The 27,368-nt window shown below is 55.5% G+C and overlaps 1 protein-coding gene across 5 annotated transcripts in view; it reads right to left on the reverse strand.

Annotated features, from left to right (window-relative positions):
* Positions 1–27,368, reverse strand: part of PC (pyruvate carboxylase) — a 101,890-nt gene that overhangs the window by 15,115 nt on the left and 59,407 nt on the right. For all 5 annotated transcript variants that reach the window (XM_006937555.5, XM_006937556.4, XM_011287047.4 and 2 more), the window contains 8 exons: positions 8,183–8,318; positions 7,849–8,033; positions 7,468–7,633; positions 7,210–7,355; positions 6,933–7,050; positions 6,507–6,658; positions 4,859–4,977; positions 2,084–2,246 (listed from right to left, as the gene is read on the reverse strand). In XM_006937555.5, the coding sequence (XP_006937617.1) occupies positions 2,084–2,246; positions 4,859–4,977; positions 6,507–6,658; positions 6,933–7,050; positions 7,210–7,355; positions 7,468–7,633; positions 7,849–8,033; positions 8,183–8,318 (1,185 nt within the window). The remainder of the gene's footprint in view (positions 1–2,083; positions 2,247–4,858; positions 4,978–6,506; positions 6,659–6,932; positions 7,051–7,209; positions 7,356–7,467; positions 7,634–7,848; positions 8,034–8,182; positions 8,319–27,368) is intronic.

The raw sequence follows: 27,368 nt of genomic DNA on the forward strand, positions 1-27,368 counted from the left end.
GCCATGGCCTCCTTCTCCCTGAGAGGAGCTGGCAGGGGAAGGGGCAGGAGAGGGTAGGGGGCCGCGTGTGCAGTGCTCAGGGGCTGACGCAGAGCCTAGCAGGGCGCAGAGAGGGGCCCCCGGCAGGCAGGGGCCAGATCCCATCGACCTTCCGCCTGCCTGCCTGACCAACCCTCGTGCCTTGCAGATTCATCCCACAGGCGTTTGCACCCACTACGTGCCAGGCACCGGGGCGAACAGCTCAAAGAGAGTCCCTGCTCACAGGGGGCTCCCAGCTTGCTGGGCGAGGGAACGGACAAACAAGGAAATACAGACTGTTGACCGGGACGCTGTAGGAAAGAGCCCAGGGACAGAGAGAAGGCAGGCCAAGGGGTTTTTGTTTTAACATATACAGTAAAGTGATGGGGAAGGCCTCAGTGCCCGCCCCCCCCCCCGCCCCCGTCAGTTTCTCTTCCTTCCAAAAGGGGAGAATGGGAGGGAGAGAGAGAGGCGGCAGAGGACCGGGCAGGCAGACAGGAAATACTCGGAGAAAGGACTGTACGTGAGTTTGCAGGAAAGCTGGTGCGGGCTTGCGTGCCCAGACAGGAAAGCAGGGCAGAGAAGGACGGGTCACAGAGGCAGACTCGTGGACGGGGGATGGAGGTTTCAAATCAACAGACGGAGACAGGGTCCTGGGGGGACAGAGGTTCAGGGTGTCTGGGGTAACCAGTGCACACAAGCACATCCGTGATGGGGACAGGGAGGAGCTTCTGCAGGGAGAGTGGACACCTGGGACAGGGGACCCCATGAGCACGGGTGAGGAAGGAGTGGGAGGGACAGCCCAGGGGGCTTGGGACACCCACTGCACCATGTTTCCGCTTCTAAGGGACACAGGCCTGTGTTCGATAAAAAGGAACTTAATAAAATATTTAAGGGTGAACACTCAGCTGTGAGCAGCAACCGTCAGCTAAAAATATTCTGTGGTGAACCAGCCTCAGAGGAGTCAGGCCTCGGAGGGGGAGGGGGGAGGCAGCGGCGTGTCACAGGGCTGCCCCTTCCCCACTGAGGGCAGGCACTCGGGGGCCCGCCCGCTGGGCGGCACTCCAGCCTCAGGGCTCGCCCCCACCTATGGCTTGGATTGCTCCAGAAATGGGACTCCAGTGGCAGTTCCCTGCCTCAAGCCTACCAACACCCCAACTTTCCAAGTCCAGAGAGCTCCTTCCCTCCCCACATCGCTGCTTTCTCAGAGGCCCAGGACCCATTTCAAAATCATCCTGGCCTTCTCCCTGGATCCCGGAGCAGAACCTGGCTTCCCGCACATGTCCTGCTTTCTCGGAGGCTCAGACCAGATGGGGAGGCAGCAGACCAGCAGAGCTGGTGGCAGCGCTGCTGACACGCAGGTTCCAGAAGTATCCTTAGGCAGTGTGAGATAGAGGGCCAGGGAACAGGTGCCCCAGCAGGTCAGAGGGCTCCTGCCCCAAGCAGGCCCAGAGGTTGGGAGTGGGGGTGGGGTGGCGGGAGGGAGGGCTGTCTGTGCTGAGAAAAGAGAGGAGGTACAGAAGATATTCCCACGGGCGGAGGCACGGCAGGGCCCCCCTCGTCCGCCCACCCAGTCCCTGGCAGCCCGGAGCGAGCCTGCCTCCTCCTTGCCCTGCACCATCTCCCGACTCCCTCACTCAGCCTTAACGGGCCCCTTGCTCAGCTGGTCCCCACCACTGGGACATCTGGGCCCTGATCCTTTGCGGTGAACCCTGGGTCCTGCCCTGCCAATCACACTCCCTCAGACTGAAGTCAGGACAGAGGCCACCACTCTGTCTCTGGGCTCTTTTAAGAAGCCAAAGTCAAGGGCCTGGGCTTTGTTTCTGGGGACCCTACCTTTGGCTCCACACAGCTGGTCTGCCTCCTGTTCACTCACTGGCTCCTTAGTCTGCACTCATGACAGTCCCCGCTGCCCCCAGAATGCTCTCCCTGACTCTTGGACAGCACCTGGTTCCCCTGTGCCCTAAGCCAACCCAAGTGGGGGTCTTCCCTCCTGGCCAGGCCCACAGGAGGGTCTTCTCGTCCAGACTGAGACCAGGCTGTGCTCCATCAGGCGCTGGCGTACCTCGATGCGGCCAGTGTCTGGCTGGAAGCTGCGCGCGGGGTCCTCGGTGGTGACCCGGCACTGAATGGCACAGCCGTTGATACGGATGTTCTCCTGCCGCAGGCCCAGGTCGGGCAGGCTCCGGCCCTCGGCCACGTGGATCTGGGCATGGACCAGGTCCACACTGCAGGGGGGCAGGGAGGAGGGGAGCGTGAGGCAGGGGATGGACGGGGCGGGGGCGGGGGAGGCTGGGGGGTGGTGCCCACAGCCAGGCCGGCCTCGCCCCACCCCTCCCTGTCCCACCCCTTCACCAGCTGGGGCAGTCAGTTCCTCCCAACCAGACCAGCGGCCGCTGCCCACTGCCCACCGCCCACTGCCCACCGGCGGCCCTGTGCAGTCTGAGCAAGGAGAAGGTGGCAGCTAGAGAGGGGCCAGTGGAAAGATTTGCATGTGCCTGCTCTTGAACTCCCACCAAACAACCCCTCCCCACACTCGGCCCTTTTTCCCTGGGGTCTCTCTGTCCTCCTGCCTTCCCCCAAACCCTCCCCGGTTCAAGCTGGATTCGAAGCCTCGGACGCTGCACCCAGAGCGGCATGTGCTACACCGTGGCGAAGGTGGGGGGCAGTTTGCGAGGGAACAGGGTTGTGAGGGCCAGGCTTGCCGAAGCTGTTGGGAGAGTCCGCGTGGGCAGGTGGGCGGGTGGGCAGGTGCCGGGGTGAGGACACCGCCCTTCCAGGACCAGGGTCGCAGCTGGGCTTAGCTCCAGACCCCGCCCTGAAGGAGACGTTAGTGTACAAAACTCTCCAAATGTGCATGATTTTATAAGCTCAGCCTCCCTGACTGCCATGCTCCTAAGGACAGCAACAAATCCAAGAAGAACAGCTGTTTAAAAAAAAAAAAAAAAAAAAAAAACTCAAGGTTTTAAATTTATTGTCACTGAAGCTTGTGGTAAGGACAGGCTGGAAACTACACTGGCAGATTTTCCTCAGTGTTTTGTATTTCCTACTAAAGCACTTCATAGTAGTGACGGTGATTACCATGCATCACCGCGTCCACACGCCAGGGACTTAAGGCTGGGTGCTCTTTTCAAGCTTGATCTCCACAATGACGCTCTGAGAGGCTGTCATTTCCATCAGAGGAGGAGCCTGAGGGTCAGAGAGGCTGCAGCTCGCCCAAGCTCTGTGCGGCCAGTGACCTGGAAGGAACCTGTGCCCTGCTCTGTGTCTGTCTGACACAAGACCTCTACTCCGGAGCAAGCATCAACCCCCACCCTTAGCAGACCAGGCTCGCAGCAGGCTCAAGGCCGATGGGAAGTTTTAGCGGCACAACTGGGCAAAGTCTCACGGAGCGAGAGTCTGAAGCTGGAGCATCCACCTCAACTCAGGATTTACCTCGAGGGAGCAAGGAGTCTGGGGGCCTCTGAGCACCTGCTGGGCAAAGGCAGGTGCCCCACAGCATCCTCAGTGTCAGGTGGGGTCAGAGGTCAGGGAAGCAACAAACTGTCAGGAAAGTCCCAGGGTGAGATGGACTGGCCCAAAGCCAGGGCTTAACACTTGAAGAGCTCAAAATATGTATCTTGAAACAACGGAATTGTTTGTAAAATGGGCAGATTTTTAAAATGTCCATACTCATTGCTTGTGGGAATACAAACTGAGACAAGCAATCTGGAAGGCTGATTAGGCTTTGCTCAGGTAACCACACCGAAAATGTTTATCCCCAGACCTCTTCACAGAGGAAGGGAAAGATTTAGGTGCAAAGAACATTAACTGACTACCCGTATAAGCCACAAAACCCAGAGATGACATCTAGTAACAGAGGGCTACGTACATAAGTTATGATACACACACATCTAAAGTATTACAAAGAATACTGACCTGGAGAGCGCTTTCAACAATATTAAAAGTAGAAGAGGGGGGCCTGGGGGACTCAGTCGGTTGAGCATCCGTCCGACTCTCGATTTTGGCTCGGGTCATGATCTCACGGTTTGTGGGATCGAGCCCCACGTGGGGCTCTGCACTGATAGTGCAGAGCCTGCTTGGGACTCTCTTTCTCCCTCTCTCTGCCCCTCTCCTGATCACACATTCTCTGTCTCTCAAAATAAATAAATAAACTTAAAAAACATTTTTTTAAATAAAAATAAAAGTAGAATAGAAATTCTGCCCAAAGCATCCCAGTTGTGTCTAACTATTTATCTAGTAAAATACATACAGGTGGAACAAAACCACGAGATGTAGTGTGGGCACAGGTGATGCCATGCTGGGCCGGCCACTTTCTTGACCTGAGTCCCCAGCTCTTCACCTGAAACCCAGAGCTTCCTCCAGCCTCCCCGTGGCCTGAGCCTCCTCACATCCCAGTTCTGGGGAGGCGGGCGGGGGGGGGGGTTCTCCATATTTTTTTTATTTGCTCCTCAATTCTTACGGTAAGCATGTAGTACTTTTTTTTTTCCTTAATGTTTATTTATTTTTGAGAGAGCGAGTGGAGGAGGGGCAGAGAGAGAGGGAGACAGAGGATCCAAAGCGGGCTCTGAGCCGACAGCAAAGGGCCCAATGCAGGGCTCGAACTCCCAAACTGTGAGATCATGACCTGAGCCAAAGTCGAACGCTTAACCGGCTGAGCCCCCGCCGGCGCCCCAGCATGTAGTGCTCGCTAGTAATATTTTTTGTAAAGAGTAAGTGCCTAGATCGCCAGCTGCTCTCTACCACAGTGGACAGTGAGCTGAGCTCCCCAGCAGCCGCCTGCTGTGGACTTTGTAGGAAACCCAGAGGCCGCGCCCCTACTCCCCCCTGCCCCACTCACTCAGTGATCTCTTCGGTGACGGTGTGCTCCACCTGCAGGCGGGAGTTGACCTCGATGAAGTAGTGCTTGCCGTGCTTGTCCACCAGGAACTCCACGGTGCCCGCATTCTCGTAGCCCACCTGCGGAGTGGCCGCGTCAGCAGGGCCCGACCGACGGGGGTCTGCCGGCCACCCCGGCTCAGACGCGGCCACTAGGCTGGTTCCGAAAGAGCAGACTGAGGCAGACCCCGCCCCAAGAGATAGCGGGCAGCCCACCGGCCCTGCCGCCCCTCCCACCCCCCCCCAACCCTGGGTGAGCACCGCCAACCCAGGGCCCGGACCCCTGCCCAGATGTCTCTCCAGGGCTCCGCCGAGCCTCTGTCAGCTTCGGCCGGCTTGTCTGGGCGAGACATCAGAAGCACCACCGGATCCAGAATCAATCAGTGCCCTCTCCCCGGCGGACAGGCCCCGCCACGCGTAGCCCGGCCTGTGCAGGGCCTTCTCGTTCTTAAAGGGTTTTCAGAAAGTTCCCCTCTGCTCTACTCATCCCCACCTCTGGCCACAACCCAAAGAGATGCCACCTGAGACAACCAACACTGATGATTCTAATGCAAAATTCAACCCTCATTCAACCGGTCTCTCTCTGGTCCTCCCAGAACCACATAGTAGACTTCAGTCAGTTCCCTCAAATCTATTAGACCATGATACGTGGCCTGAGCCGATAAATTAGACCCAACTCCAGGTAAGATTACTCCTCATATGAAGTAACCCAAATGACAACTCTAAATTAGATCCTAATCAATGCCTCATATTAACTGTGGCTGAAGCCTCTCTGCAGAGCACCAACCCTGTCTTTCAGCTGGGGAAGGCTCTGGAATCATCTGCCTCCTGAGAGGTCTGAGGGAGCACTACTCTGAGAGGGAGAGCAGGACCAAGGCCCGCCGGGGTGCTGGGGAAGGCAGGTGTGAGAAGATGCTCCCGCTTGGCCCTGGGAAGGGGAGGCGGAAGTGGGGGCGGGATGCCTGGACTCTGGGGGCGGGAGGGGGCAGAACAACAGAGAGCGGGACCCCTGCTAAGGCCTGGCCCGGGTGGGTGCTCTCCCGGGCAGGCCTAGCGGGGCAGGTCACTGCTGGGGGAGCCGCCTCCATGACCCAGTAGAGCAAAGATTAGCAGAAGGAGGATCTGAGAATTCCATGGGTGGCAACAAATGTGATGCAGGGGACGGTCAAGAATGAATGGAAGAAATGCCTTAATAATGCTTCTTAATCCTGACAGAAACCACTGGATCTCATGCCTTTTGTTCCAGGGGTTAGTTGGTGCCACGCAGAAGCTCGATTTGTGCAGAGGGTGTGGCCAGTGGCCTCTTTCCCTCCTTCTTCTCAGCCTTTCTGGACTCTAGGCTTGGCCTCTGGGCCCGGGCCTGACACCTCTGCTCTCACACAGGGAGGACCCGAGGGTGCTACCTCAGCCCTTTCTCCTCCAAGATGGTCCTCCCCCCTCCCTCCCAGAGCCAGTCACTCTGGACCTCCTAGCTCCCTGGCAGACTGTCCACATCTGGACAGCGACCACTGGCCGTGAGGCCTAAGCCGGCAGCAGCTCAGAGGGAGCCTATAGGAACAGGCTCCTCGTCTCCACATGGGAGACCGTTCCTGAAGGCCCCCGCCTTTCACCTGCTTAGCAAGTTTGACAGAGTCACTGGTGAGTCGGGTCCGAAGCTGGGGGTCCAGGTGGGCAGCAGGAGCAATCTCAACCACTTTCTGGTGCCGCCGCTGGATGGAACAGTCTCGCTCGTACAGGTGCAAAATGTTCCCGTACTGGTCTCCTGCGGTGAAAGGTAAACCGGCCTCAGCCTCTCCAGGGACCAAAACACTTCGTGAACACCCCCAGCCCCCACACAACTACCGCGGCCAATCAACGCTTGCTCCCAGCGGTAGGGGGCAGCCAGGAGGGAAACCGCCACGGCCAAGGCCTGAGCCCTTCCCGGGGAAGGGTCTGCCGGAGGGACAGCTCCTGGAGGCCAGCCGTCGTGAGCCCAGAAAGATCAGGCCTGCTCCACTCCTGCCTTGTGCTGTGGCCCCACCAATGCCCCCACTCACCCAGGATCTGCACCTCGATGTGGCGTGGCTTCTCAATGAACTTCTCCACAAACAGTGCGCCATTCCCAAAGGCAGCCAGAGCCTCCGAGTAGGCCCGGTTGTAGTTCTCCTCCAGCTCCTACGAGGGCAGGCGAGGCGAGCAGACGTGGGGCCCTGAAGCTCTGTCTCACCTTCTGCAGGACCACCCCCTTCTCAGAACCCCGGGGTCTGCTCTACGGGTGGCCTCACGGCCTGGCGGGGCTCCCTGCTCTGCTCCCAGCCCTGGGCTTCTGCTCACCTCATAGCTGTGCACGACCCTCATGCCACGTCCCCCGCCCCCGTAGGCGGCCTTGAAGATAATGGGGAAGCCGTAGGTGTTGGAGAACTCATGGGCCTCGTGCAGGGAGGTGATGGGGGCGTCTGTGCCAGGGACCACGGGGACACCTGTTGGAAGACAGGCATGTGGGTCCTCCCTGCCCAAACCCGCCAGCCCCCTCCTCGGACAGCCCCTCTTGAGGAGCCGTACGGCCCCCAGTGGCTCGTCCGCCATATGCACCTGCACTGATGGCGATGGCCCGGGCCTCCACCTTATCTCCCATCTTGCGGACGACCTCAGGGCTCGGCCCAATGAACCGAACCCCGGCATCCTGGCAGGCCTGGGCGAAGTCCGCGCGCTCTGACAGGAACCCGTAGCCAGGGTGCACCGCGTCCACATTGTTTTCCTGGGGGCAGGAGGGATCAGAGGAATGAGGCATCTCTCAGATTCCTTCACACAAGCCCAGACCAAACCCTGTGGCTCCCATACCTGCCCCCACCTCACTCGTTCCATTCACTCATTCATTCACCCATTCACCTATTCACAGCACTTACTGTGGGCTGGCTTGCGGCCCGGGCCCAGCATGGGGAAGGCACGGGGTCCAGGCCCAGCCCGGCTCACCTTGGCCACCTTGATGATGTCTGGGATGTGCAGATAGGCCTGCACCGGGGCGAGGCCGCGGCCGATGAGGTAGGCTTCATCTGCTTTCTGCCGGTGCATCTGGCCTGTGTCCTGCTCCGAGTAGACAGCCACGGTGCGGATGCCCAGCTCCGTGCAGGCCCGGAACACGCGGATGGCAATCTCACCTTGGAGGAAAGGGGCAACAGGCCAAGACGTTAGATTCCTGGGTCCTTACAGAAGCAGAGGCGGGCGGGGAGCTGGTGTACAGGGCAAGGGCAGAAGAGGGACGCTAAGGCTGTGCTGGGCTCCTCTCACTGGGCCCAAGGGCACTCACCTCTGTTGGCCACCATGACCTTCTTGATGGGCTTGTACTCCAGGCGCCGGACGTGTGGGGAGGCAGCAGGGGCAGTGGAGGCTCGGCGGATCCCCAGGAGCCTCAGGCCCCCACGGATGGTTCGGAACTTCAGCATCTGGAAGTCAAGAGCCTGGTTGGAGCAGCCTCGGCACAGAGGGTCTCCCTAGGAAGAGTAAGCGTCCCACCCCAGCCCCGCTGCGGCCCCACACAAAAGCCAGCACCCTCTCCCTCCTCAGTTCCCGGCCAAGCCCAACACTCCCTGGGGGGCTGACTGGCTGTAGGGCAGGGCGCGAAGTCAAGCCCAAACAGAACCCAGCCCACCCTAGTGCCCTGACAACTTTCATAACACTACAAGCTCTCAAAGCAATCCTGGCAGTGAACCAGAGGCCCTGTGTTCCCTCGCTGTGCATATTGTCAGAGTCCCCTTCGGTGCCCTCTGCGGGGCCCGGCAGCCCGGGTTTGAGAACCTCCCACACCACGCTGACCCCCGTGTCCCTCCATCAGGGTTCCGCCTGGCCAGGCAATGAGGGTGACGACAGATCTCCCGAGGAGCCCCCCTGCACCAGTGCTGTCTCAGGAAGCCATCCAAGCCTCCACTCAGACTTCAGAAGTGCAGACTTCTTCAAATGGTGGCAGAAACCTCCTCTTCTAGAGGCCACTTAAAGTGCAGCGATCTTCAGCTATTACCGTGCTATCTCCCCCTCACAGATCCACCAGCAGCCTGATCCTCTGAGATCTGCCTCAGATAACCACTCCCCCCCCCCCCCCCGGGGAGGGAAGCTCTTTCCTGCCAGAGCTTCGTGAACCCACTGCCTTGGCCATCGACGGCATACACGCCAGAGAGCAGGCCTGAGGTACAAATCTCGCCTCGTCCTGGGCACCGAATGTCTGCTCTGCTCACGGCCACAGGCGGATCTGCAGCTGGGACAAGGCCCCGTAGAAAGAGCCCAAACCACCACACGGGGTCAAGCCAAGAAGAGGCAAAACGCTCCTTTAGGACAAGCGTGGCAACAGAGCAGTAAACAGAAGCAGTTAATGAACCCTTGGCAGTTTCACCTCAGGAGAAAACACAGACAGAAGAGAATAGTGAGGTGGCACTTTGCCTATTAGATTAGCAACAGCGTTGTGCAATAATCAGGTTCAGCCCTGGTAAGGCCTATGGGAGACAGACCCGCAGGTGAGGTCTGGAGATCAGGGCAGCTCTCTGGAAAGCTCCCTGGAAACCCTATCAGGAGCCTTCGAAATACTTACACCCCTTGGCCCAGTCGTTACCATTCTAGGAATCCAACCCAAGGAAATATTCTAAAATGGGAACCAAGATGGGTGCAGAAAGATGCTCAAAACAGTATTATTTACAGTAGCAAATAATTAGAAACCACTTATGGATCCAACAGGAAGACATCTATACAAACAGACATTATGTAGCCATTAAAAATGAGTGTTTCAGGGCACCTGAGTGGCTCAGTGGGCTAAGCGTCTGACTTCGGCTCAGGTCATGATCTCATGGTTCGTGAGTTTGGGCCCCGCATCGGGCTCTGGCCTGACAGCTCAGAGTCTGGAGCCTGCTTCAGATTCTGTGTCTCCCTCTCTCTCCACCCTTCCTCTACTTACATGCGCGCGCTCTCTCTCTCTCTCTCTCTCTCTCTCTCTCTCTCTCAAAAATAAACATTAAAAAAAAAATGAGTGCACAGCTCTGATGAAATAGGAAATGCTTATGCTAGAATGTGATGCTACAGAAATTTAAAAGGTAAAAATATGATTTCATGAAGCTTTTTTTTTTTTTAGGCAAGGAAATCAACTGGAAGGAGCTCTGTCAGCACATCACTCACTCCGATATTCTAGAATTGGCTCCGTGTTGGGTTTTTTACTTCCTTGTGCTTCTCCAGTCTACACTTTCTCCACCAGAGATGTATTATTTACAATTAGAGGTGCAATGAAGACATACAGGAGAGAGAGAAGATCTTTGCAGAACAAAAGCTAAGCAGAGCACCTGAACCGTCTCCCCGAGGGAGACAGAGAACTCCGCGATGTCCTGTGAGACGAGCTGCCAGTGAACGAGGCTGGGCCCTCTCCCCACAGCACGGTGGGGCCACCTCACCTTCCGCACCTATTGCCCAGAAGAACCGGCTATGGGTCTTCCTCACCTGTCTACAGGTGAGCAGCCTCACAGCAGGTGACACGGGCCCCAACAGTCACAAACCTCCAGAAATCTCCAGGGAGGCCCAATCTTTTCTCCCACCTGGGTGGGTTTGCTCCTCCCGTGTAGGAACTTACCCACTGCCTCGTGTTAAATGCCCCCTCACACCGCCCTCTCCCTTTTCCAGAGACAGAAAGGGATCCCTGGAGGCTAGGTGGACAGTGGGTGCCAGCGCCTCCCAGCTCACAGTGACGACACAGGGAGCCCGAAAAACCCCCAGGCCTCGGTGGCCATTCCACACACATTCTCATGTTGGATCCTCACAGATGCTGCAGCCAGGCCTTCCCTGGCAGCTCTACTTTACAGATGCAGAGCCGGGATCTAGGCGGGAGCCTCCAGATGCCCCTGAAGCCATGTCCAGGCAGATCAGGCCCTGGGGTGCAGGAGAGAGCCAGGCAGAAGCTCACAGAGAGGAAAGGTCAGGGCCTTCTTGCCAAAGCCAGAGCAGTGGAGAAAGAGGAGTAGAGAGCAGCCCCGTCTAGCTGCTGGCGGCCCAGTGCTCAAGCCTGGAGTCCACAGGCCTGGGACTGCCCCCTCAGTAGGGTCCCCACAAGCCGTGAGATCTGGACAATCAAGGCCTCATTTCATCATCTGTGAAACCGGGCACCCCCCACTCCCAACCTCGACAGGTCGTCCTGGGGATCGCCGAGCCCGGTGGTAAATGCTGGGCCGCGATCACCATCTTCCCACCGTCCTTTCTTCCCACAAGAGCACGGGGACAAGAAGGAACCGTCTCCATGCAGCCCCACACAACCCACGCCCCTGAGCCCCCTCCACAGCACCAGGCCCACCGCCCCAGGGCACCTGGCCCACGCGCAGTTAGACCCGCACTCAGGGAGTCGCAGTGGGCCCTCCCCACAGCACTCACTCTGCACCAGCCAGGGACCCACAGCTGCTTCTGCCCAGGGAGGCCACGGGCCAGCGGCTGCTCCACCTGAGGTCACTGGCCCTGGCATACACAGTGCTCAGGCACCAGGGTGCTGGAAGCCTAGGTGGTGGCCAAGACTGAAAGCAGGGTAAGGGACGCCTACGGTGGCTGTGGGGCCCAAGGCAAAGGGAGGCAGGGAGGTTGGGTCATGCAGGCAGTAGGTGATTCACGGCCTCAAGCTTGCTCCCTTGACCCCCTGGGGCCAGGAAAGATTGCAAGGCAGATGATCTGAGGCAGGACACGAGCCAGCAGGGGGACAGCGGACAGCCGTGAGTGATTAGGACCTGCTGCCACTGGAGGTTAAAGGCACAGAAACGTGGGTGAGCAGGCGGGGCAGGGTCCGGAGAGGCCAGTCCGGACAGAAGGCACCAGTCGTGCTCCCCTCAGAGCCTAGACACAGCTGTGCAGCTCCATTCACAGCTGAGTCACATGTGACCCCGACACCCCCCACCACCCCCAATGCCAGGCTTGGGACAGGAGGACACGGGGATGAATAAAAAAATGTCACCCCATGGGGCGCCTGGGTGGCTTAGTTGGTTAAGCATCCGACTCTTGGTTTCAGCTCAGGTCGTGATCTCACGGTTTCGTGAGTTCAAGCCCCACATCGGGCTCTGTGCTGGCAGCCAGGGGCCTGTTTGAGATCCTCTCTCTCTGCCCCTCCCTCATTTGTGCGCGCGCGCTCTCTCTCTCAAAATAAATAAACTTAAAAAAAAAAAAAAAAGTTACCTCATTCCCAGAACATCTCCACCCTTCTTAGAACTCGGCTAACTCAGCACCCAGCCTTTCCCCTAGTCAAATTCCACTCTCCTCCCAGACTTGACCCCTGGGGGTAGGGGAGTGCAGGGTCAGCTGCCCGGTGCTTCCTGAGGCCTTTCCAGGATCAACTATAGCTGGGGGAAACGGCAGGGCAGAGGTCGGCTGCCTCGCAGAGCCCTCTCTTCTGGGAAGCGGGACATTCGTGGGTCATGTGTGTGATGAGTCCTCTCTGGGTATGTTGAGTTTGAGGGTTCTGGGACGGGCCAAAGGGAGGGGCTGAGTGGGCAGACTCCCACTCCTCCCTGAATCTCGCCCCGTCTCCCACCCCTGGAGGGAGGAGAGGCCCCTGTGCAGTGCGTGGGGTTGGGGGAAGTGGAGGCCGGAAGCTGTGCTGCTGGAGGCACCCGCAAGACCCACCAGTAGAAGCAGAGCCCCTGGGGCGGGAGCGGAGGGCGGTGGGAAGGCCACGGAGCACCAAACTCCCTTCCCGCAGCCCTCCCACAGGGGCTGCCTCTGGCATGACACGGGGCCCCTCGCCCAGAGATAAACCCTGGCGACACAGAGTGTGACCTGAGTGCCAGCTTCTCACAGTGGCACTCTCCCCCAAACAGCCTCCAGAGTGCAGGCCTTCCCTCGGGCACTGTTCCAGGTGGCCTCCTTGTCATCCTCACACCTGGCAGAGAACAGGCGAAGGTGCAGAAGTGCTGGTCACGGGTGAGTGGGGTGGGGCTGGGGCCAGGCTCCCACCACGGGTTTTTGGTTGGTGGATGGTAACCAAGAAATCCTCAAGGTCATAGACTGTTTGAGAATCTCCAATTCCAAAGGCCTCGTTAACCAAACTCAGCATCTTGGAAAGCCCTCGTGGTGTCGCATCAGCAGACCCTCCCTGACACAACTGGAACCCTTCAGCAAGGGAGGCGCTCGCCCGGACAGGACAGCCTCGCTGGGTGGGCCTCCTCAGGAGGACAGGCCGCTCAGATGCTGCCAGAGCACAGCGGGCCTTGCTCCGGGCTGGCGATGCTCAGGGCAAAAGTCTTCTCTGACCTCAGCGACGGGGACAGAAACGGTGAGTAGGAGAAAAGCAACCATCACCCGAAGATCTCATCCTGGTTTCCTCTCCAGAGAGCTGACAGTCCCAGAGAGCGCTGTTTGCTATTTTTTGCAAATGCCAGCTGACAGATCTCTTTCCTTGGCCTCGGGTTGTGCATTAGAGATGGGGAATAAGACGGCTTTGACTCTCACTTGGGACGTGTAAACAACGCCCTGCAGGCAAGCGTGAGGCGCTGCGAAGCAAGGAGTGTCTGGACACCTGCTTTCTCCCTGCTGCCTCTCAGCAGGACTCCACGGTGTCTACTTCTCCCCGAGCTTCAATTTCTCCTCCAACACTGATCAATACGCTCAGTGTTCCCCTTCCAGAAGGTAGTGATAACAACCAAGTCAGGAAGGTGCCTAAAGGACCTGTGGAAGGAGGCAGGGGGGAGGTCTGGACACCTTCTGCCCAATCTCGATGACCTGCCCCCTTGGCTTCTACGACACCCAGCACTCACCACGCTCCACCTACGTGCCAGGCCGGTGCAGGCAGGTGGGGACACACGGTGACCAGCAAACCCGGCGGAGCCTCTAGCCTTTACCAGGTGCTGGGCTCCGCGTGGGATGCTCTGCAAGTGCTAACTCACGTAATAGGCTCCTTATCGCTCCCTTGTACAGATAAGGAAGCAGGCAAGTGGGATTAAGTAACAGCCCAGGTCGCCCAGCAGGCTGCCCTCCAGAGCAGGAGCTCTGATCTCTCAGGGCACATAGTGTCATGACCAACCAGCGAAGTAAGCTGTGGCCTTTATCAGAGGCACAGTGTGACAGGCACTTGGAAACCAAAAACCAAAAAACCGACTCCTGATAAAAACTGTGTCACTGGCCTGAACTTCCTGCAGGGCAGCCAGTGGCTCTGCACTCCCCACCCCCCCCACCCCCCGAGGGCAGGCTAACAGCGCCAGCAATCTTGTGTCCCCGATAAGCTAGGACAGCTTCACTTACTCCAATAAATCATCAAAATGTCCCTAGACATCTGAAGTCCCACGACTTCCGACCAAAACTACATCTCCCAAGCTGCCTCTTGCAACCCTGAGCAGCACAAAATTCTGGTGTCGAGCTACCATCGTCCAAATTGTGGTCCAGACAACATGACCACTGTGCTCAGGGTGTGTGCGCTCCCAGCCAGAGGAGCCTGCTGCGGCCCAAGTGTCAGGCCCCGGAACGTTCCTTCAAGGATGTGTACTGCGTCCACCCTAAATATCCCTGTTCTTTACACAGCACCTCCTGCAGCCTCAGAGGACAGCTGTGGGCAGTCGGAAAGGGAGGCACATTCGGGAGGGAAAGCCACGGCCCTGCTTTGGGAGTACCTGGCTGATGGCAGTCTTAGAAGCAAGCCCACAGTCTGGACTGCCCACCCCCAGTTCCCAAGCCCCTTGGCACATCCAGGTCAGAGGTGTGTAGGGGGGCAGCCAGAGGGAGTGAGGAGAAAGGACAGCGGCCCAGAAACAGGCCTCGGGAATCTCCAAAGTAACTAACAAGATTCCTACCCATCTACTCTCCCGACCCTCCCAGCACCAGCGCCATCATCGTGCTCCTTCCCCGCCCCCCCCCCCCCCCCCCGTTGGCCTCAGCAGTGCCAGCAAAAGCAGGTCAAAACCAGAAGGAAGGAGTTCTTGGCAGTGGACTCCAGCCGTAGCAGAAGCGAGCCTCTGATGGGTGGGGCTGCTCTTGGGGAGTTTTCTCTCCAAGCAGCTCTGCACTGTCCTCAACGCGTCCGACGGGGCCCCAGGGCTGGCGGCCAACAGAGACAGATGAAAGGAAAGGACTCCGTTGGACTTTGCAGGCGGCAGCAGCTGGTACTGAAGCGCCCGAGAGAGGCTTGGCTCAGGCTGAGACATCTGGGCAGGGGGAGCGGAAGGGAGGACAGGAAGACAGTGAAGGTGACAGAGGAAGAAGAAAGGAAAGCGAGAATACCAAAGACAGAGACAGGAGTAAAAACAGCACGTGGCCTGGGGCCGCACCGCCGGCTCCTACCCTGAGAGGCCACTGTGGTTCAGAACCAGCCGACAAGGCTCCACAAAACCCCCACAGCCCCTGATTGAAGGCAGCAGGCAGAGGGGAGAAGGTGAAACAGCCACACTGGGACAAATGGCACGGTGTGGGCTGCTGGGATTTGTGGGCAGGGGGACGGAGCAGGCTCAGAGAAAGGAGGTGAGCAAGGGGTCTGGGCCTGCAGGGCAGCAGCAGGGAAGGGCAGGGATGAGGAGGGGGCAAACTGGCGACACAGTGGCTGCCCTGTCCCAGCCTCGGTCAAGGACAGGGACACTTGCAGGTTGAACACTGCCCCCTGGTGCAAAAGGAGAGCTACGGCCGACCTGCTTGCCCAGGTACCAGAACGTCAGAAGGCCACTTGCCTTGATTTCTCCACATCCTTTAGACTCACTCAGAAAGGCATTCCTGGACACCCAACCTCCTTGGCGAGCTCAATACCCACCCTGGGAAAGATCTGTCATTGTTCTTGCCACACCCTACTGTCCTGTCTGTGGAGGATGTGGGTGAGGTCACGTCTGTCTTCGGAAAGGAGCAGTTAATGTTGTAATGATTCGTTCACCCACCCCACAAGACATTCTAAGGACCTTGGGGACAGGATCCTCAGTCTATTTTGTCCTTCACTGTTTCCCTAGCACTCCATACTGTGCCGGACACCGAGATTAAATGTCTCGGGAACGAATGAACAAACGAACGAATGAATAGGTCACAAGAGTTTCCAGAAACATTTTGGAATGCTGAGACAAAGATTAATACGGCCTGGTCCCCCCTAGGATCAGCACACACAAGTCAGCGGGACATACAAGTGCCCCTTACACACAGATTAGAGCCCAAAGTGCTGACAAGGATGTTTAGCTAAAAGGGCAAGGTCAGAAAAAGGTGGGAACCAGGAGGGCTGTGCAAGGCGACCGGCACTAAAGCCTCCATTCTGGACAGTGGCTGGATAGTGGCTTTTCAGGGAGATGGGACACCAGAACAGAGCAGGCATGCAGGCAGTCCAGGAAGCTCCCTGACCCCTTCACAGCACAGCACTCCGGCTGGAGAGTCACGCAGGACCTCCTCCCCACGTGCTTACCCAGTTCACCCTGATCCCAAGATGGCAGGAAGTAGATGCCACTGTATGGGCTGAACTGAGTCCTCCAAGGAGATCTATGCAAGTCCCAACCCGCAGCACCTCAGAATGTGACCTTAGTTGGAAACAGGGTCTTTACAGAGGTAATTAGTCAAAATGAGGTTCCCCAGGGTGGGCCCTAAAGGCAATATGCTTGGTGTCCTCATAAAAAGGGGAAATTTGGACACAGAGAAAGACACAGGAGGAAGACCATGTGAAGACACACAGGGAGAGGACGGCCATGTGTCCAGAAAGATGCATCTGTAAGGATTGCTGGGAAGTACCAGAAGCTAGAAGACAAAGGAAATACCCTCCCCTACAGCTTTCAGAGAAAACAAGGCCCTGCCGACATCGATTTTGGACTTCTGGCCTCCAACACCGTGAAATAATAAATCTTTGTCATATGTTTGGGGACTTTGCTATGACAGCCCTCGGAAACTAACAGACCCAGGTTCCCCACTAATGACCAGAACCTAAAGAGACCCTAAAACCAAGGACCGGGGAGCACCGGTTATTAAAGATGTCCCCTTCTCTCACCTGCTCATCCTAACAGAGGCCGCAGCAGGGCCCTGAGAGCTTGGAGCTGTTTGGGATCGTGATCAGCGCCCCCACCAGGGAGGGCCGAGTGGGAGGCAGCAAACACGAGCAGTGAGCAGGAAGACCTCCGGAGGGACACCGGGCCAAGTCTTCAAGGAGGAGGAGGAGGGGGAGGTGGTTCAGGTGTGGGGCAGCTGGAGCCAAGGCAAAGGAGCAGCCAGCCTAGTGGATGTCCACTGAGGCCAGAGGCCAGGGCGAAGGTGCTCAGGGGAGACCAAGGGCAGACACGTGGACTCTGACGCCAGGTCAGGGGCTCGCGTGCACGGCAAGGGGCGTGGACTATATCTCCAAGGTCAGGAGGTGCCACCAAAGAAACCAGGCAAGGGAAAGAGACTTGCAATGTACAGGGACCACTCGGGTCGTTGTGAGGAAGCTGGATCTGAGGAGGCAAGGCTAGAAGGTAGCAAACAATGAGGAAGATGTTCTAATGTAGGCAAGAGATCGTGAGAACCGAACTAAGAGATGTGGCGCCATCGGACGGCCAGCACCTTTCAGATGAGGGGCGGCAGCCACAGGTAAGGAGGACTCTTGGCTCCTGTTTTAAAAGCGGGATGAACGGTGGTGATGCCAAGTTAAAGAACAGAAGCGGCTGTAGGTAAAGACCGGTGAGGAAGAGCAACACTCGTGGCCCCTGTGAGGGCCATGCAGTCCCGAGTCCCCTGTGGTCAAGTCCTGAGTTTTCCCAAACTCCCCCCCCCCCCGCCCATGATGGTTCCCTGCGCCCCTAGGACACGGGTGTGGAGCCCCAGGAAGTGAGACCCAGGCAAGCCAGATGCTCTGGCCACCAGGCCCTGCAGAGGCTTCACCTGGGGGCAGGGAGGCAGGCAGAGCCCAGGGAACTGGGGAAGGGAGGCCAGGCAGCACAGGGATGCTGCAAACCCCTCCCCTTCCACAAAGTGGCTTCCAGGCTGATGAGGCAGCAGGCAGCGAGGACCCCTCTCTAGGAAACCAGCAGCCCAGGGAGGGGCTGCAGCAACCACCACTTAGTGGGCACCGGGGAAGCGGCTGCCTCAGTCTCCCCTCCAAGGCCGGTGGCCCTCGAGCCCCGCCGTGCTCAGGTTTTCCAACCCACATCCAACTCAGTCTTCAGCATGAATGGACAGCCAAGATCCCCAGCTATTTGAGGGGATCGCCCCAAATTCACCAAGACAAATGGGGAATAAAAAACAGGGAACTCTGGTAATATGGAGAGCAGATAGTTAGGAAAAAAAACTATAATTAATCTCTGAGAAGTAAGAGAAGCTATCGCATTGAGAGGCGGCAGCTATTTTAAAGGCAACGAGGAAGAGCTCTAGGAAATTAAAAATAGAGTTGCAGACATTTTTAACCATAATAAATAGAAGAAGGAGAAGACAGTCGAGGACATCGCCCAGAAAGCATAACAGGAAGACCGGCACATGGCAGTCCCGGGGCCAGGGACGTGCATTTCGGTGGCGGTGGCAAGGGCACTCTGAGGTGCCAGCGCGACACCACAAGTCACAGCTGGCAAAGGGACCGGAAAGGCTCCACCAGCTTCCCGCATGAGTTTGCTGGCCAGACCGTCACAAATCACTGCAGCCTTGGTGGCTTAAAGCAACGAAGATGTATTCCCTTTTCGTTTGGGAGGCCAGAAAAGTTCAGCATCAGTTTCATGGGCCCAAATCAAGGTGCTGGCAGGACCGTGCTCCCCCAGAGGCCCGGCCGTGGGGGGGGGGGGTCCTACCCCACAGCCCCCAGCTTGCAGCCCCTGCCAGCTGCCTCTGTTGTGGCCACATCCCTCCAGTCTCGGCCTCTGTGGTCACTTGGTCTTCCCTGCCAAGTGTAGCCTCATGCCTCTCTCTCCTGAGGACACGTGTGATGGCATTCAGGGTCCCTGGATAATCCGGGGTCACCTCATGTCAAGGTCCTTCACTTCATCGCCTCTGCAAAGACCCCTTTTCCTTATAAGGTGCCACCTACAGGTTCTAGGGATGAGGACCTGGAGATCTTTGGGGGCCATCCCTCAGGCTACTACACTTCGGAAAAGGAGGAGAAGGTCTTCAACAGTGACATTGCGCCTGAGGCTACTTTTGAGGGAAGATGTCCTCCAACCTAGAACGCTCCACCCAATTAAACTACCAATCGAGTGTGAGGGCAAAATAAAGGCCTTTTAAGGCACGCCTGGCCAAGGCAAGTTCACTGCCCAGGAGCCCTGGTGCTGGGGAAGCTCCTGGGAGAGGGGCACTAACAAGACAAGGAAGTAAATAAACCAAGATGAGGAACCTGGGAGCCGGCATAGAAGGAGGTGAGGAGAGTTCTCTGGAAGATGGTGACAGAGCCCAGAGAGCCACCGCCTGGGACATCAGCAGAGGGAGGGGAGTTCCAAGAGAGGGCAGGAAAGGGGAGGGTTAAGTAACCAAAAAAAAACCAGGCTGCGTTGCCTCGAGTCCCTGAAAGAATGGAGAGGAGATGGCAATTTACAATTTAGGGATGAAAAAGAAGGTAAATAGTAACTCCAGGAAATGGAGAAGTCACACAAGAAAATGTTACCATGTATACATTTGGGGTTCACCAATGTGAGTATTTACTTGATTTTAATACTGTAAAAGCTAAAAATGTACTTTAACAAAAATGGTCGCCTAACCATGCTGGGAATGGAGACCGGGAAAATGGGTACACGTGGGGGGGCTGGGTGGGTGGTAAAAGCCAGCTGGATCTTCCACAGCAGAAGCCCAGCCCACCACACGGAGTCAAATGCTCTGTGCAAACAGGGCGTAAGCAGCTAGGAGCAGAGGGTTTGTCTCTGGAAAGACAATCCGGGAGGGCGGGCCGGACAGGGGACTTAGTTAGGGGGGTTTTACAGGCCTCGTGACACAATTTGACTTTCCCAAGTGTCCACATGTGTTCTTTTGATAAAATTACGGTTAAATTTAGTAAGAGGAAAAGCACACTCTATGAACAGCTGCAATTTCTTTTGAGGTTCTTCCAGTCTAGCCCCCCCCCCTTTCCTCCTCCCCTGATCCCTAGGGGCTACCAGCCAGGTACTGGGGGGGGGTGCTCCCCTTTGTGGATTTTACACTGATTAGACACATGTGTGCCCAGATCATACACTTGTGTTTTAATTTTTCCATAAATGAGACACTGTCATTTTTTAACTCACCTTTTTCACCCAACTTGTTTGGAATCTTTCCACACTGGTACAAGTAGATCTAAATGGTTAATTTTAACAGCTGTATAATGAGGGACACAGGGGTGGCCTCCAAATTTTAGCTATTAAAACTGTGACGTATAGGGGCGCCTGGGTGGCGCAGTCGGTTAAGTGTCCGACTTCAGCCAGGTCACGATCTCGCGGTCCGTGAGTTCGAGCCCCGCGTCGGGCTCTGGGCTGATGGCTCGGAGCCTGGAGCCTGCTTCCGATTCTGTGTCTCCCTCTCTCTCTGCCCCTTCCCCGTTCATGCTCTCTCTCTGTCTCAAAAATAAATAAAACGTTTTAAAAAAAAATTAAAAAAAAAAACTGTGATGTATAGATTGACAAATGGATCACTATTGCAACTGAGGGACTGGTACCTGAAATTCACTGTACTATTTGCTCCATTTTTTATGTATGTTTGAAAAAAGCCCTAATAATGTCAATTAAAATGTTAAAAATGAATAACCCTGAATCCATATATAAAACACGCAGGAATTTCTCCAGGGCCTACACCTAGAATTGGAACTCCTGCCTCAGACTGCAGGCACTTTCTAAACATCAATACTGCCAAACAGTTCTCCATAGCGGTTGTCCCAATAATTCATGCAGCTGCCGGAAGCACAACAGAATTTCTATCTCCCCGCATCTCTACCAAGTCTTCTACTGTCAGACTTGTATTTTTGTAACCTCATGGGCAGAAAACCATTTCCCTGATTATTAGGCAAGCTGGATATTTTCTCAAGGTTGCTGACATATTTTCAGGCTTTTTCTTTTATGGATTGCCTGTTCATATCATTTGCCCCTTTTTCTGCTGGACTGCTTGTCTTCCTCTGAGTTGTAATAAGGCTTTACATATATCAGATGTGAATCCATTCTCTATTATAGGCGTGGCAGTTATCTTCCTGCAGGACAGAGTAGTTAGCAAGCTCTAGGAAGAGGAGAGAGTGAGGACGTGGGGTGGGCGGTAAGAAACGAGCCAGCTCAGGGAAGGGTTCCGTGGCACAGGTGAAAGACTGGCCTTCAAGTGGATACGGAGCACCTCCCTCCTCTGAGACTGAAGCGCCTACATTTGCTGGGACAGTCCCCGTGGAAACAATATGCAGGTGGTCGAGACCCAGTATCGCCCGCTAACCTGAGGCGCTGACCCGGCCAAGGCCTGAAGTGACCACCAGCTCTTGCTCTGTGGCTCTCCAGGCTGAGAAGGCCGGACACCACATTCCAGGAGGCACGACCGGAGGAGTAGCAGCCCAGGAAGACAACTCTGCAGACGGCAGGACTCCCCGTTCACACCCAAACTCCCTGTGAGCAGCGGCTGTTGCAAGAACCAGAATAACGAGTCCACGCTGCGCCACGGATGAGCGATGCTCAACTTTAAGAAAAACGCCCGGCCAGTCGGAGCGGCCAAAGATACAGACTAGACAAAGCAGCGGCATTTCCCTCTGAGAGAGTTTCAAAAGAACTCAGGCAGTTTTCTGAATGAGTTGGTTTGGGTCACGTGACTTTTGGAAGCGCAAAATGTTAGCCTGACTGTACGACGCTTCTTGAACTTCTGTTATGACCATCTGTCCTCAGAAAATGGGGAAGCATACAGTTTTATACCTGTATTTTGTCACGTGCCTACAAAATGTGTCTTCATATTCTTTCTTTAGAGGAAAAACAGCAAAAGTTAAACACGTTTGGAGTTTCGACAATGAGTATGTTTTACATTACAATGTACCAGAGATCAGAGACATGGAGCCCTCAGCACAACCTGGCCAAAGAACCAGCGGACAGCACAGCAAGACCGAGAACTTCAATCCCCTCCCACACCCCCGACTCAGCTCTCAACCAACATAAAACCAGCTGCGGGTGGCTGTTCAGTTAAAATCTGATTTTCAGATAAATAGCATTTTTTTCAAAGTGTAAGTGTATTTCATGCGATATTTGGGGCACACTACAAAATTGTTTGCTGTTTACCTGAAACTTAGACTTAACTGGGCATCCTGTATTTTATTTGTATTTCACCCCACCGAGCCAGCAGTGCTGAGGGCCCGACTGGGTCTTAGGAGGAAAGAAACATGTCAGGAGAGTTCTCAGATGCTGGCATCACATCAGAGGCAGGGGTAACACTGGTTAAGATGCCAGGGGTCCAACTGCCTGAGTTCAGATCAGGGCTCCACCAAGCTCACTGACTCTGGGCAAGTTGCTTAACCTCTGGCCATCAGTTTCTTATCATAGCGATGGCAAAGGCACGTAGGGTTGTTACAAAGATCAAATGAGTTAATGCTGGTGAAGTCTCAGAGCAGTGCCTGGTATATAAGCAGTCTTTATTATTATAACTGTCAGCTTCCAGTACTACAAGCCGGACTGCGAGGCTGGACCTGCTTCTGATGGACGGAGGTGGCAAGGGAGGGGTCGTGAAGGGAGAGCCAGAGGACAGCCGAGGCCCAGTCGGGGCCGGGGCTGTTCATGGAGATGACACTCTGAAGCATGCCTTGACGCCAACAGCCTCCTTATAACAAGACGACCTGAGAAACGGGGTCCGCCTGCCCAGCCACATCACGTCATCGAGAACCCACCACGAGCCACATGCAGGAGGTGCGGCTCGCTCCTGCTCGTGCCCGCTGGCTCCTCGCCTCTGCTTCTGTCCAACTCTGTGCTCAGCGGCATAGCACTGGGAGGCTGCGGTCGGTCACAGGGGGCAGCTGTATACCACAGAAATCGGCAACCTTGACGATCAGGGCCCTCTTCTCCCCTCCCGGAGCCATCGCCGAAAGAGCACCGAGATGGCCCAAGTATGCCACCTTGATGCAGAGACAGACGGGGGCGGCTGAGAGAATGACGCCCCTTCTCCATTTTCCCTTTTGGCTACAGAACTCAAATAAAGAGGCCTCTTTCATTTGTAAAAGCCTGATGTCCAAGGGCTTGATTCAGTTAAAACATGAGGGTGAGCTAAGGAAGAAATGAATTTGGCACTCTCTCCACGTCTTAAGGAAATTCAGAAGCCGGGGGCGCCTCGGGGGTTCAGTCAGTTAAGCATCCGACTCTGGGTTCCGGCTCAGGTCATTATCTCGCGGTTTGTGAGATTTAGCTCCGCACTGGGCTCTGCGTTGATGGTGCAGAGCCTGTTTGGGATTCATATTCTCTCTCTCTCTCTCTCTCTCTCTCTCTCTCTCTTTCTCTCTCTCTCTCTCCCCCTCCCTCTCTCTCTCTCTCTCTCTCTCTCTCCCTCTCTCTATCTCTCTCTGCCCCTCCCGTGCTCACTCGCTCTTTCAAAATAAACTTAAAAAATATTTTTAAATTAAAAAAAAAAAGTGAAGTTCAGAAGCCACTCTGCAACACCTATTAACCTGTGAGAATATCAAAATAAAAATTCTTTCGATAATCTCATTTAACAACATGAAAATTATTCTTTTGTTCCGACCGATTCCTTCGTTCGTATCCTTGAGGCCTTTTCTTCCCCTCCCTCTCTTCTTAACCAACATAGGCACGTGCAGGTTGAAGGGTGAGGACTTAAAAGCTACTGGATGTACACATCAAACATCTATTCTAGAACACAACTTACCCCCCCCCACCCTCTTCCTGCTCCCCCAAATGACACACACCCCCAAAGCCCAAACCAAACACCTCTTCCTGTCTTTCCCAGGGACTCGGGCTTCAGTTGGGGGACCATCTTCAGCTCTTCCCTCTCCTTCACCCACCATCCGGTCAAGGAGGCCTGTCAATTCTCTTAAAGCCCCATGTCCTCCTTCCTTTCACTTCTACTAACACACCCTAGATCATCCCCCTCATGTTACTTCAACTACTGCAAAAGCCTACTAACCGTGACCAACCACTAACCTTGGTTAGCTTTACCTACTGATCCGTGCCATGCTATACTAGCGATCGTCTCCCTAAATACACGCATTATTTCACTCTCCTCTTAACACACCCCACTCTCCCCCCCACCCACAGGTAAGCTTTCCTTCCTGCAGACCCTCTCTGCAGTGCAGCCTGCCTTTTCCAGCCAGATTGCCCATCAGTCAGTCCTCCGCCTCCTGAATCTTTTAACTCCAGCCCAACTGCCTCCTCTTTGTTCCCAAAGAATCCAAGCACCCCCCCCCTCCCTTGGAGCACGTCTTCCCTGAGACACCCCCACCTGAACACCCTTCTCCTTGGGCTGACCTGTGCAAAGCCTGCTCGTGGCTGGATTATGTGTCTAATTTTCCTTCCTCCTGAAATCCCACCAAAACTTGAGTGAAGAGTTTTTTGTTGTTCTTAAGGCTCTAAAGCCCCTAGGACAGAGAGACCAAGAGAGGAGACCACGGCAACATCACTGTGGAAGCCAGAAGGCAGCTCACACCATCTGATGAGAAGGCCTCTATCTGGGAGTGGGAAGGGTGCATACCCACTGGTTTCCTCCTACAGAATGCACCAGAGGCCAGGGAACCGTGGCTCCAGGTCCCCAGTGCCTAGGGCTGAACGGCTTTTCATACAGCTAGGGACCACCCCCCTCCTGCCCTCTCCTGAAGACGGTTTACTCTCTGGAGACAGTAAAGCCCAGGGTCTACATTGGAGGATAGGAGGCATAGTCGAGGGCCTGGGCACCTTGTCAAAAATGGTGGAGGAAGGTTAAGTAAGCCCATGCGCCCTGTCCCCTTACCCCACTCTGTCCTGTAACACAGCAGCCGGCCCTTCCTCTCCTCGGAGACCTGACCCAGCTCAAGAGGGAAAACGTCAGGACATTGACGCTGAGGTTCCCCAACAAATGGCACGTGCATCAGCCACCATGCAGGTCAGAAACGGGGCTCTCAGGCAGCTTTTAGCCCCTGCTAACAATCATGAGCAGGCCACCAAAGGTCACCGGGCGGCTGAGGACAGAGGCCTTCAAATGGAGAGACCAAAGGCAAGTAGCAGAAAAAAGCAACTGGGAGGAAACAGCCTGAGCAAGGGAAAAAAAAGGAAAGAAAAAAGACACCCATAATATCCTCAGAGAAATCAAAGATTACACCAGCAAATCAACAGATGACTACACACATATTGTTAAAGAACCATTCAGGCAGCAAAAAGAGTTCTTGGAAATTAAAAATATGACCGGAGAAACGAACAAACGAATCAACAGAAAGAAGCCAAGGTAGAGGAGACTTCCTAGAAACGGAAGCAGAAAGACAAAGAAATGGAAAACGGGCCCAAGAGCGAAAAGGGACAGACCACGTGCTCCAGGGGCCAAGTGCCAGGAGTGTCAGAACAAGAGAACAGAGGAAAAATGAAAGATGTCAAGAAACTCCTGATGTTCAAGAGAACACCTCCACACAGAAGGACACGCCATGAGCCAGCAGGATGGATGAACCCAGACACACACCAGGCAGTCGTGAAACTTCAGGTCCTGGGAGCTTTCCGGAAAGGGGGAGAAGGAAAAAGGACACAGAGAATCAGACATCAGCAAGGTTTTGGATTTCCCAACAGCAACGCAGGAGGCCAGAACAGTACAAAGCAATCCTTCAGAACTGCAAAGGAAAAATGACTTCCTTTTCCAACTCCTTATCCAGCTCAACTACCAATTGCTTATGAAGGTAACATGAAGGCAGGGGCTGCCACGCCTGACTCTCCCTGGCGCTCGACACTTCTTTTCTCAGAGAGCTGCCTTGGAGGAGCTCCACCCGAGCAAGGCCCCGGACAGGCCCACAAGGGTGGCAGGAGCTGCAGCGAGAGGCGGCAGGAGACCCCGGGGAGCACGCACGTGGGGAGAGAGGGGCGCTGGGTCAGGCAAGGACCTGGCAGGACCCCTCCGTGGGGGCACCCCGCCCTCCAGGGGACCTGAAGGGGAAGTGGAGCCAGCGTTCCTACTGGTGGGACCCACGGCAAACCGAGCCGAATGTGACTGCAAGGCACAGAGGCGGCATGAGTGACACCCTAGCCCGAGCCGTCTGTCCCCAAGCACCAGCAGGGAAATATGTCAAACCTGCCCCACTGACAGCAGTTCTCCCACAGAGACACACATTTGCTCGGCTGCGGGTAGAATACCCTAGAATTCCCCCCAGCAGGTGCCTCTAGGGAAGAGAGAGGAGGAAAAGGTTTATCTTTCACCATTTACCCTTGTGACTTCACATCATGTCACTGATTATTCACAATACGAAGTAAATGCAACGTGTGACGAGGGGATCCTCCTCCTCGCGCGGCCCCTTCCTCAGGGAGGGGTCCCTGGTTCCGCACCCACACCGCTGAGCCAGGAGGATGTCTGGTGTCCCCTTCCTGCTGCTCCTCACCGGGCGCTAGTTAGCTAGTGCTGGGTAAGGCTGGACCTCAAGCTCTCTGTGGTCGGGTGTCACTTGTCTCTGCTCTTGCTCCAGCAGCGCGGCAGAGGGATGGTCATCTTCTGCCTTTTGGATACCAGGCCCCTTCTCGTTCGCCTAATTCACACTACAATCCCAGGGGGTCGACCCTCACTTCACCGATAAGAAAAATCCACCTTGGAAAGACCCACAGGAATAGCCAGCTCAGTATCACCGAGCCCATCCAAATCCACAGCCCCTGTTTTTCACGAGAGTACCCAGTTTGTTTGGTGCCTGGTTCACAGCAGGCTTCCAGAACTGTTTACCTGAACCAAAATGCAACTGGGTTGGAATTAAAATTTTCTAGGGGGTCTTTCCATGCTCTGAGACCCAGAAAAAGAGGCCAAGAGCTCAGTGGCAGATGCAGGTGGCATCTCTGCCCAGCGCCAGCCGTTACAAAACAGGTAAGAGTTTCCTAAGTCACAGACTTAGCCTACAGGGGACTAGGTCCTTGGTGGGGGAGAGGGGGTGGCATTCAACAGTTTACGGAGATAAATAATCACATACCATATGGTTCACACACTGTAGTACAACTCAATGGCTTTTAGTACACGGAGTTGCACATCCATCACCACAATCAATTATAGAACATGTTCAACCCCCACCCCACCCCCCACCAACTCCCAGCTCCCCCAGCCTCTCGGCCATCACTAACCTCTCTCTATGGATTGGCCTATTCTGGGCATCTCATATAAAAGGAATAACAAGGTCCTTTTTCACTGGCTTCTTTCACCCAGCCTAAGGGGTACAGGGGCCATCATGTTGCAGCAGGAGTCAGTACGTCGTTTCTTTGAATTGCCACGTAATGTCCCGTTGCATAGCTAGAACACATTTTATTTATCCACTCATTAGCTGATGGACATTTGCGTTGTTTCCACCTTTTGGCTATTATGAACAAAGCTGCTATGAACATCTGGGAGCAAGTTTTTGGGTGCACGTGTGTTTTCATCTCTCTTGGGCAGGCATGTATTAGCTGGCTCACATGGTAACTCTATGTTTAACTGCCAGACTTTTCCACAGCAGCTGCTCCATTTCATAGTCTACCAATGCCTCCACATCC

This window comes from Felis catus, chromosome D1 (assembly GCF_018350175.1).
Source record: "Felis catus isolate Fca126 chromosome D1, F.catus_Fca126_mat1.0, whole genome shotgun sequence".
Classification (NCBI taxonomy): domain Eukaryota; kingdom Metazoa; phylum Chordata; class Mammalia; order Carnivora; family Felidae; genus Felis; species Felis catus.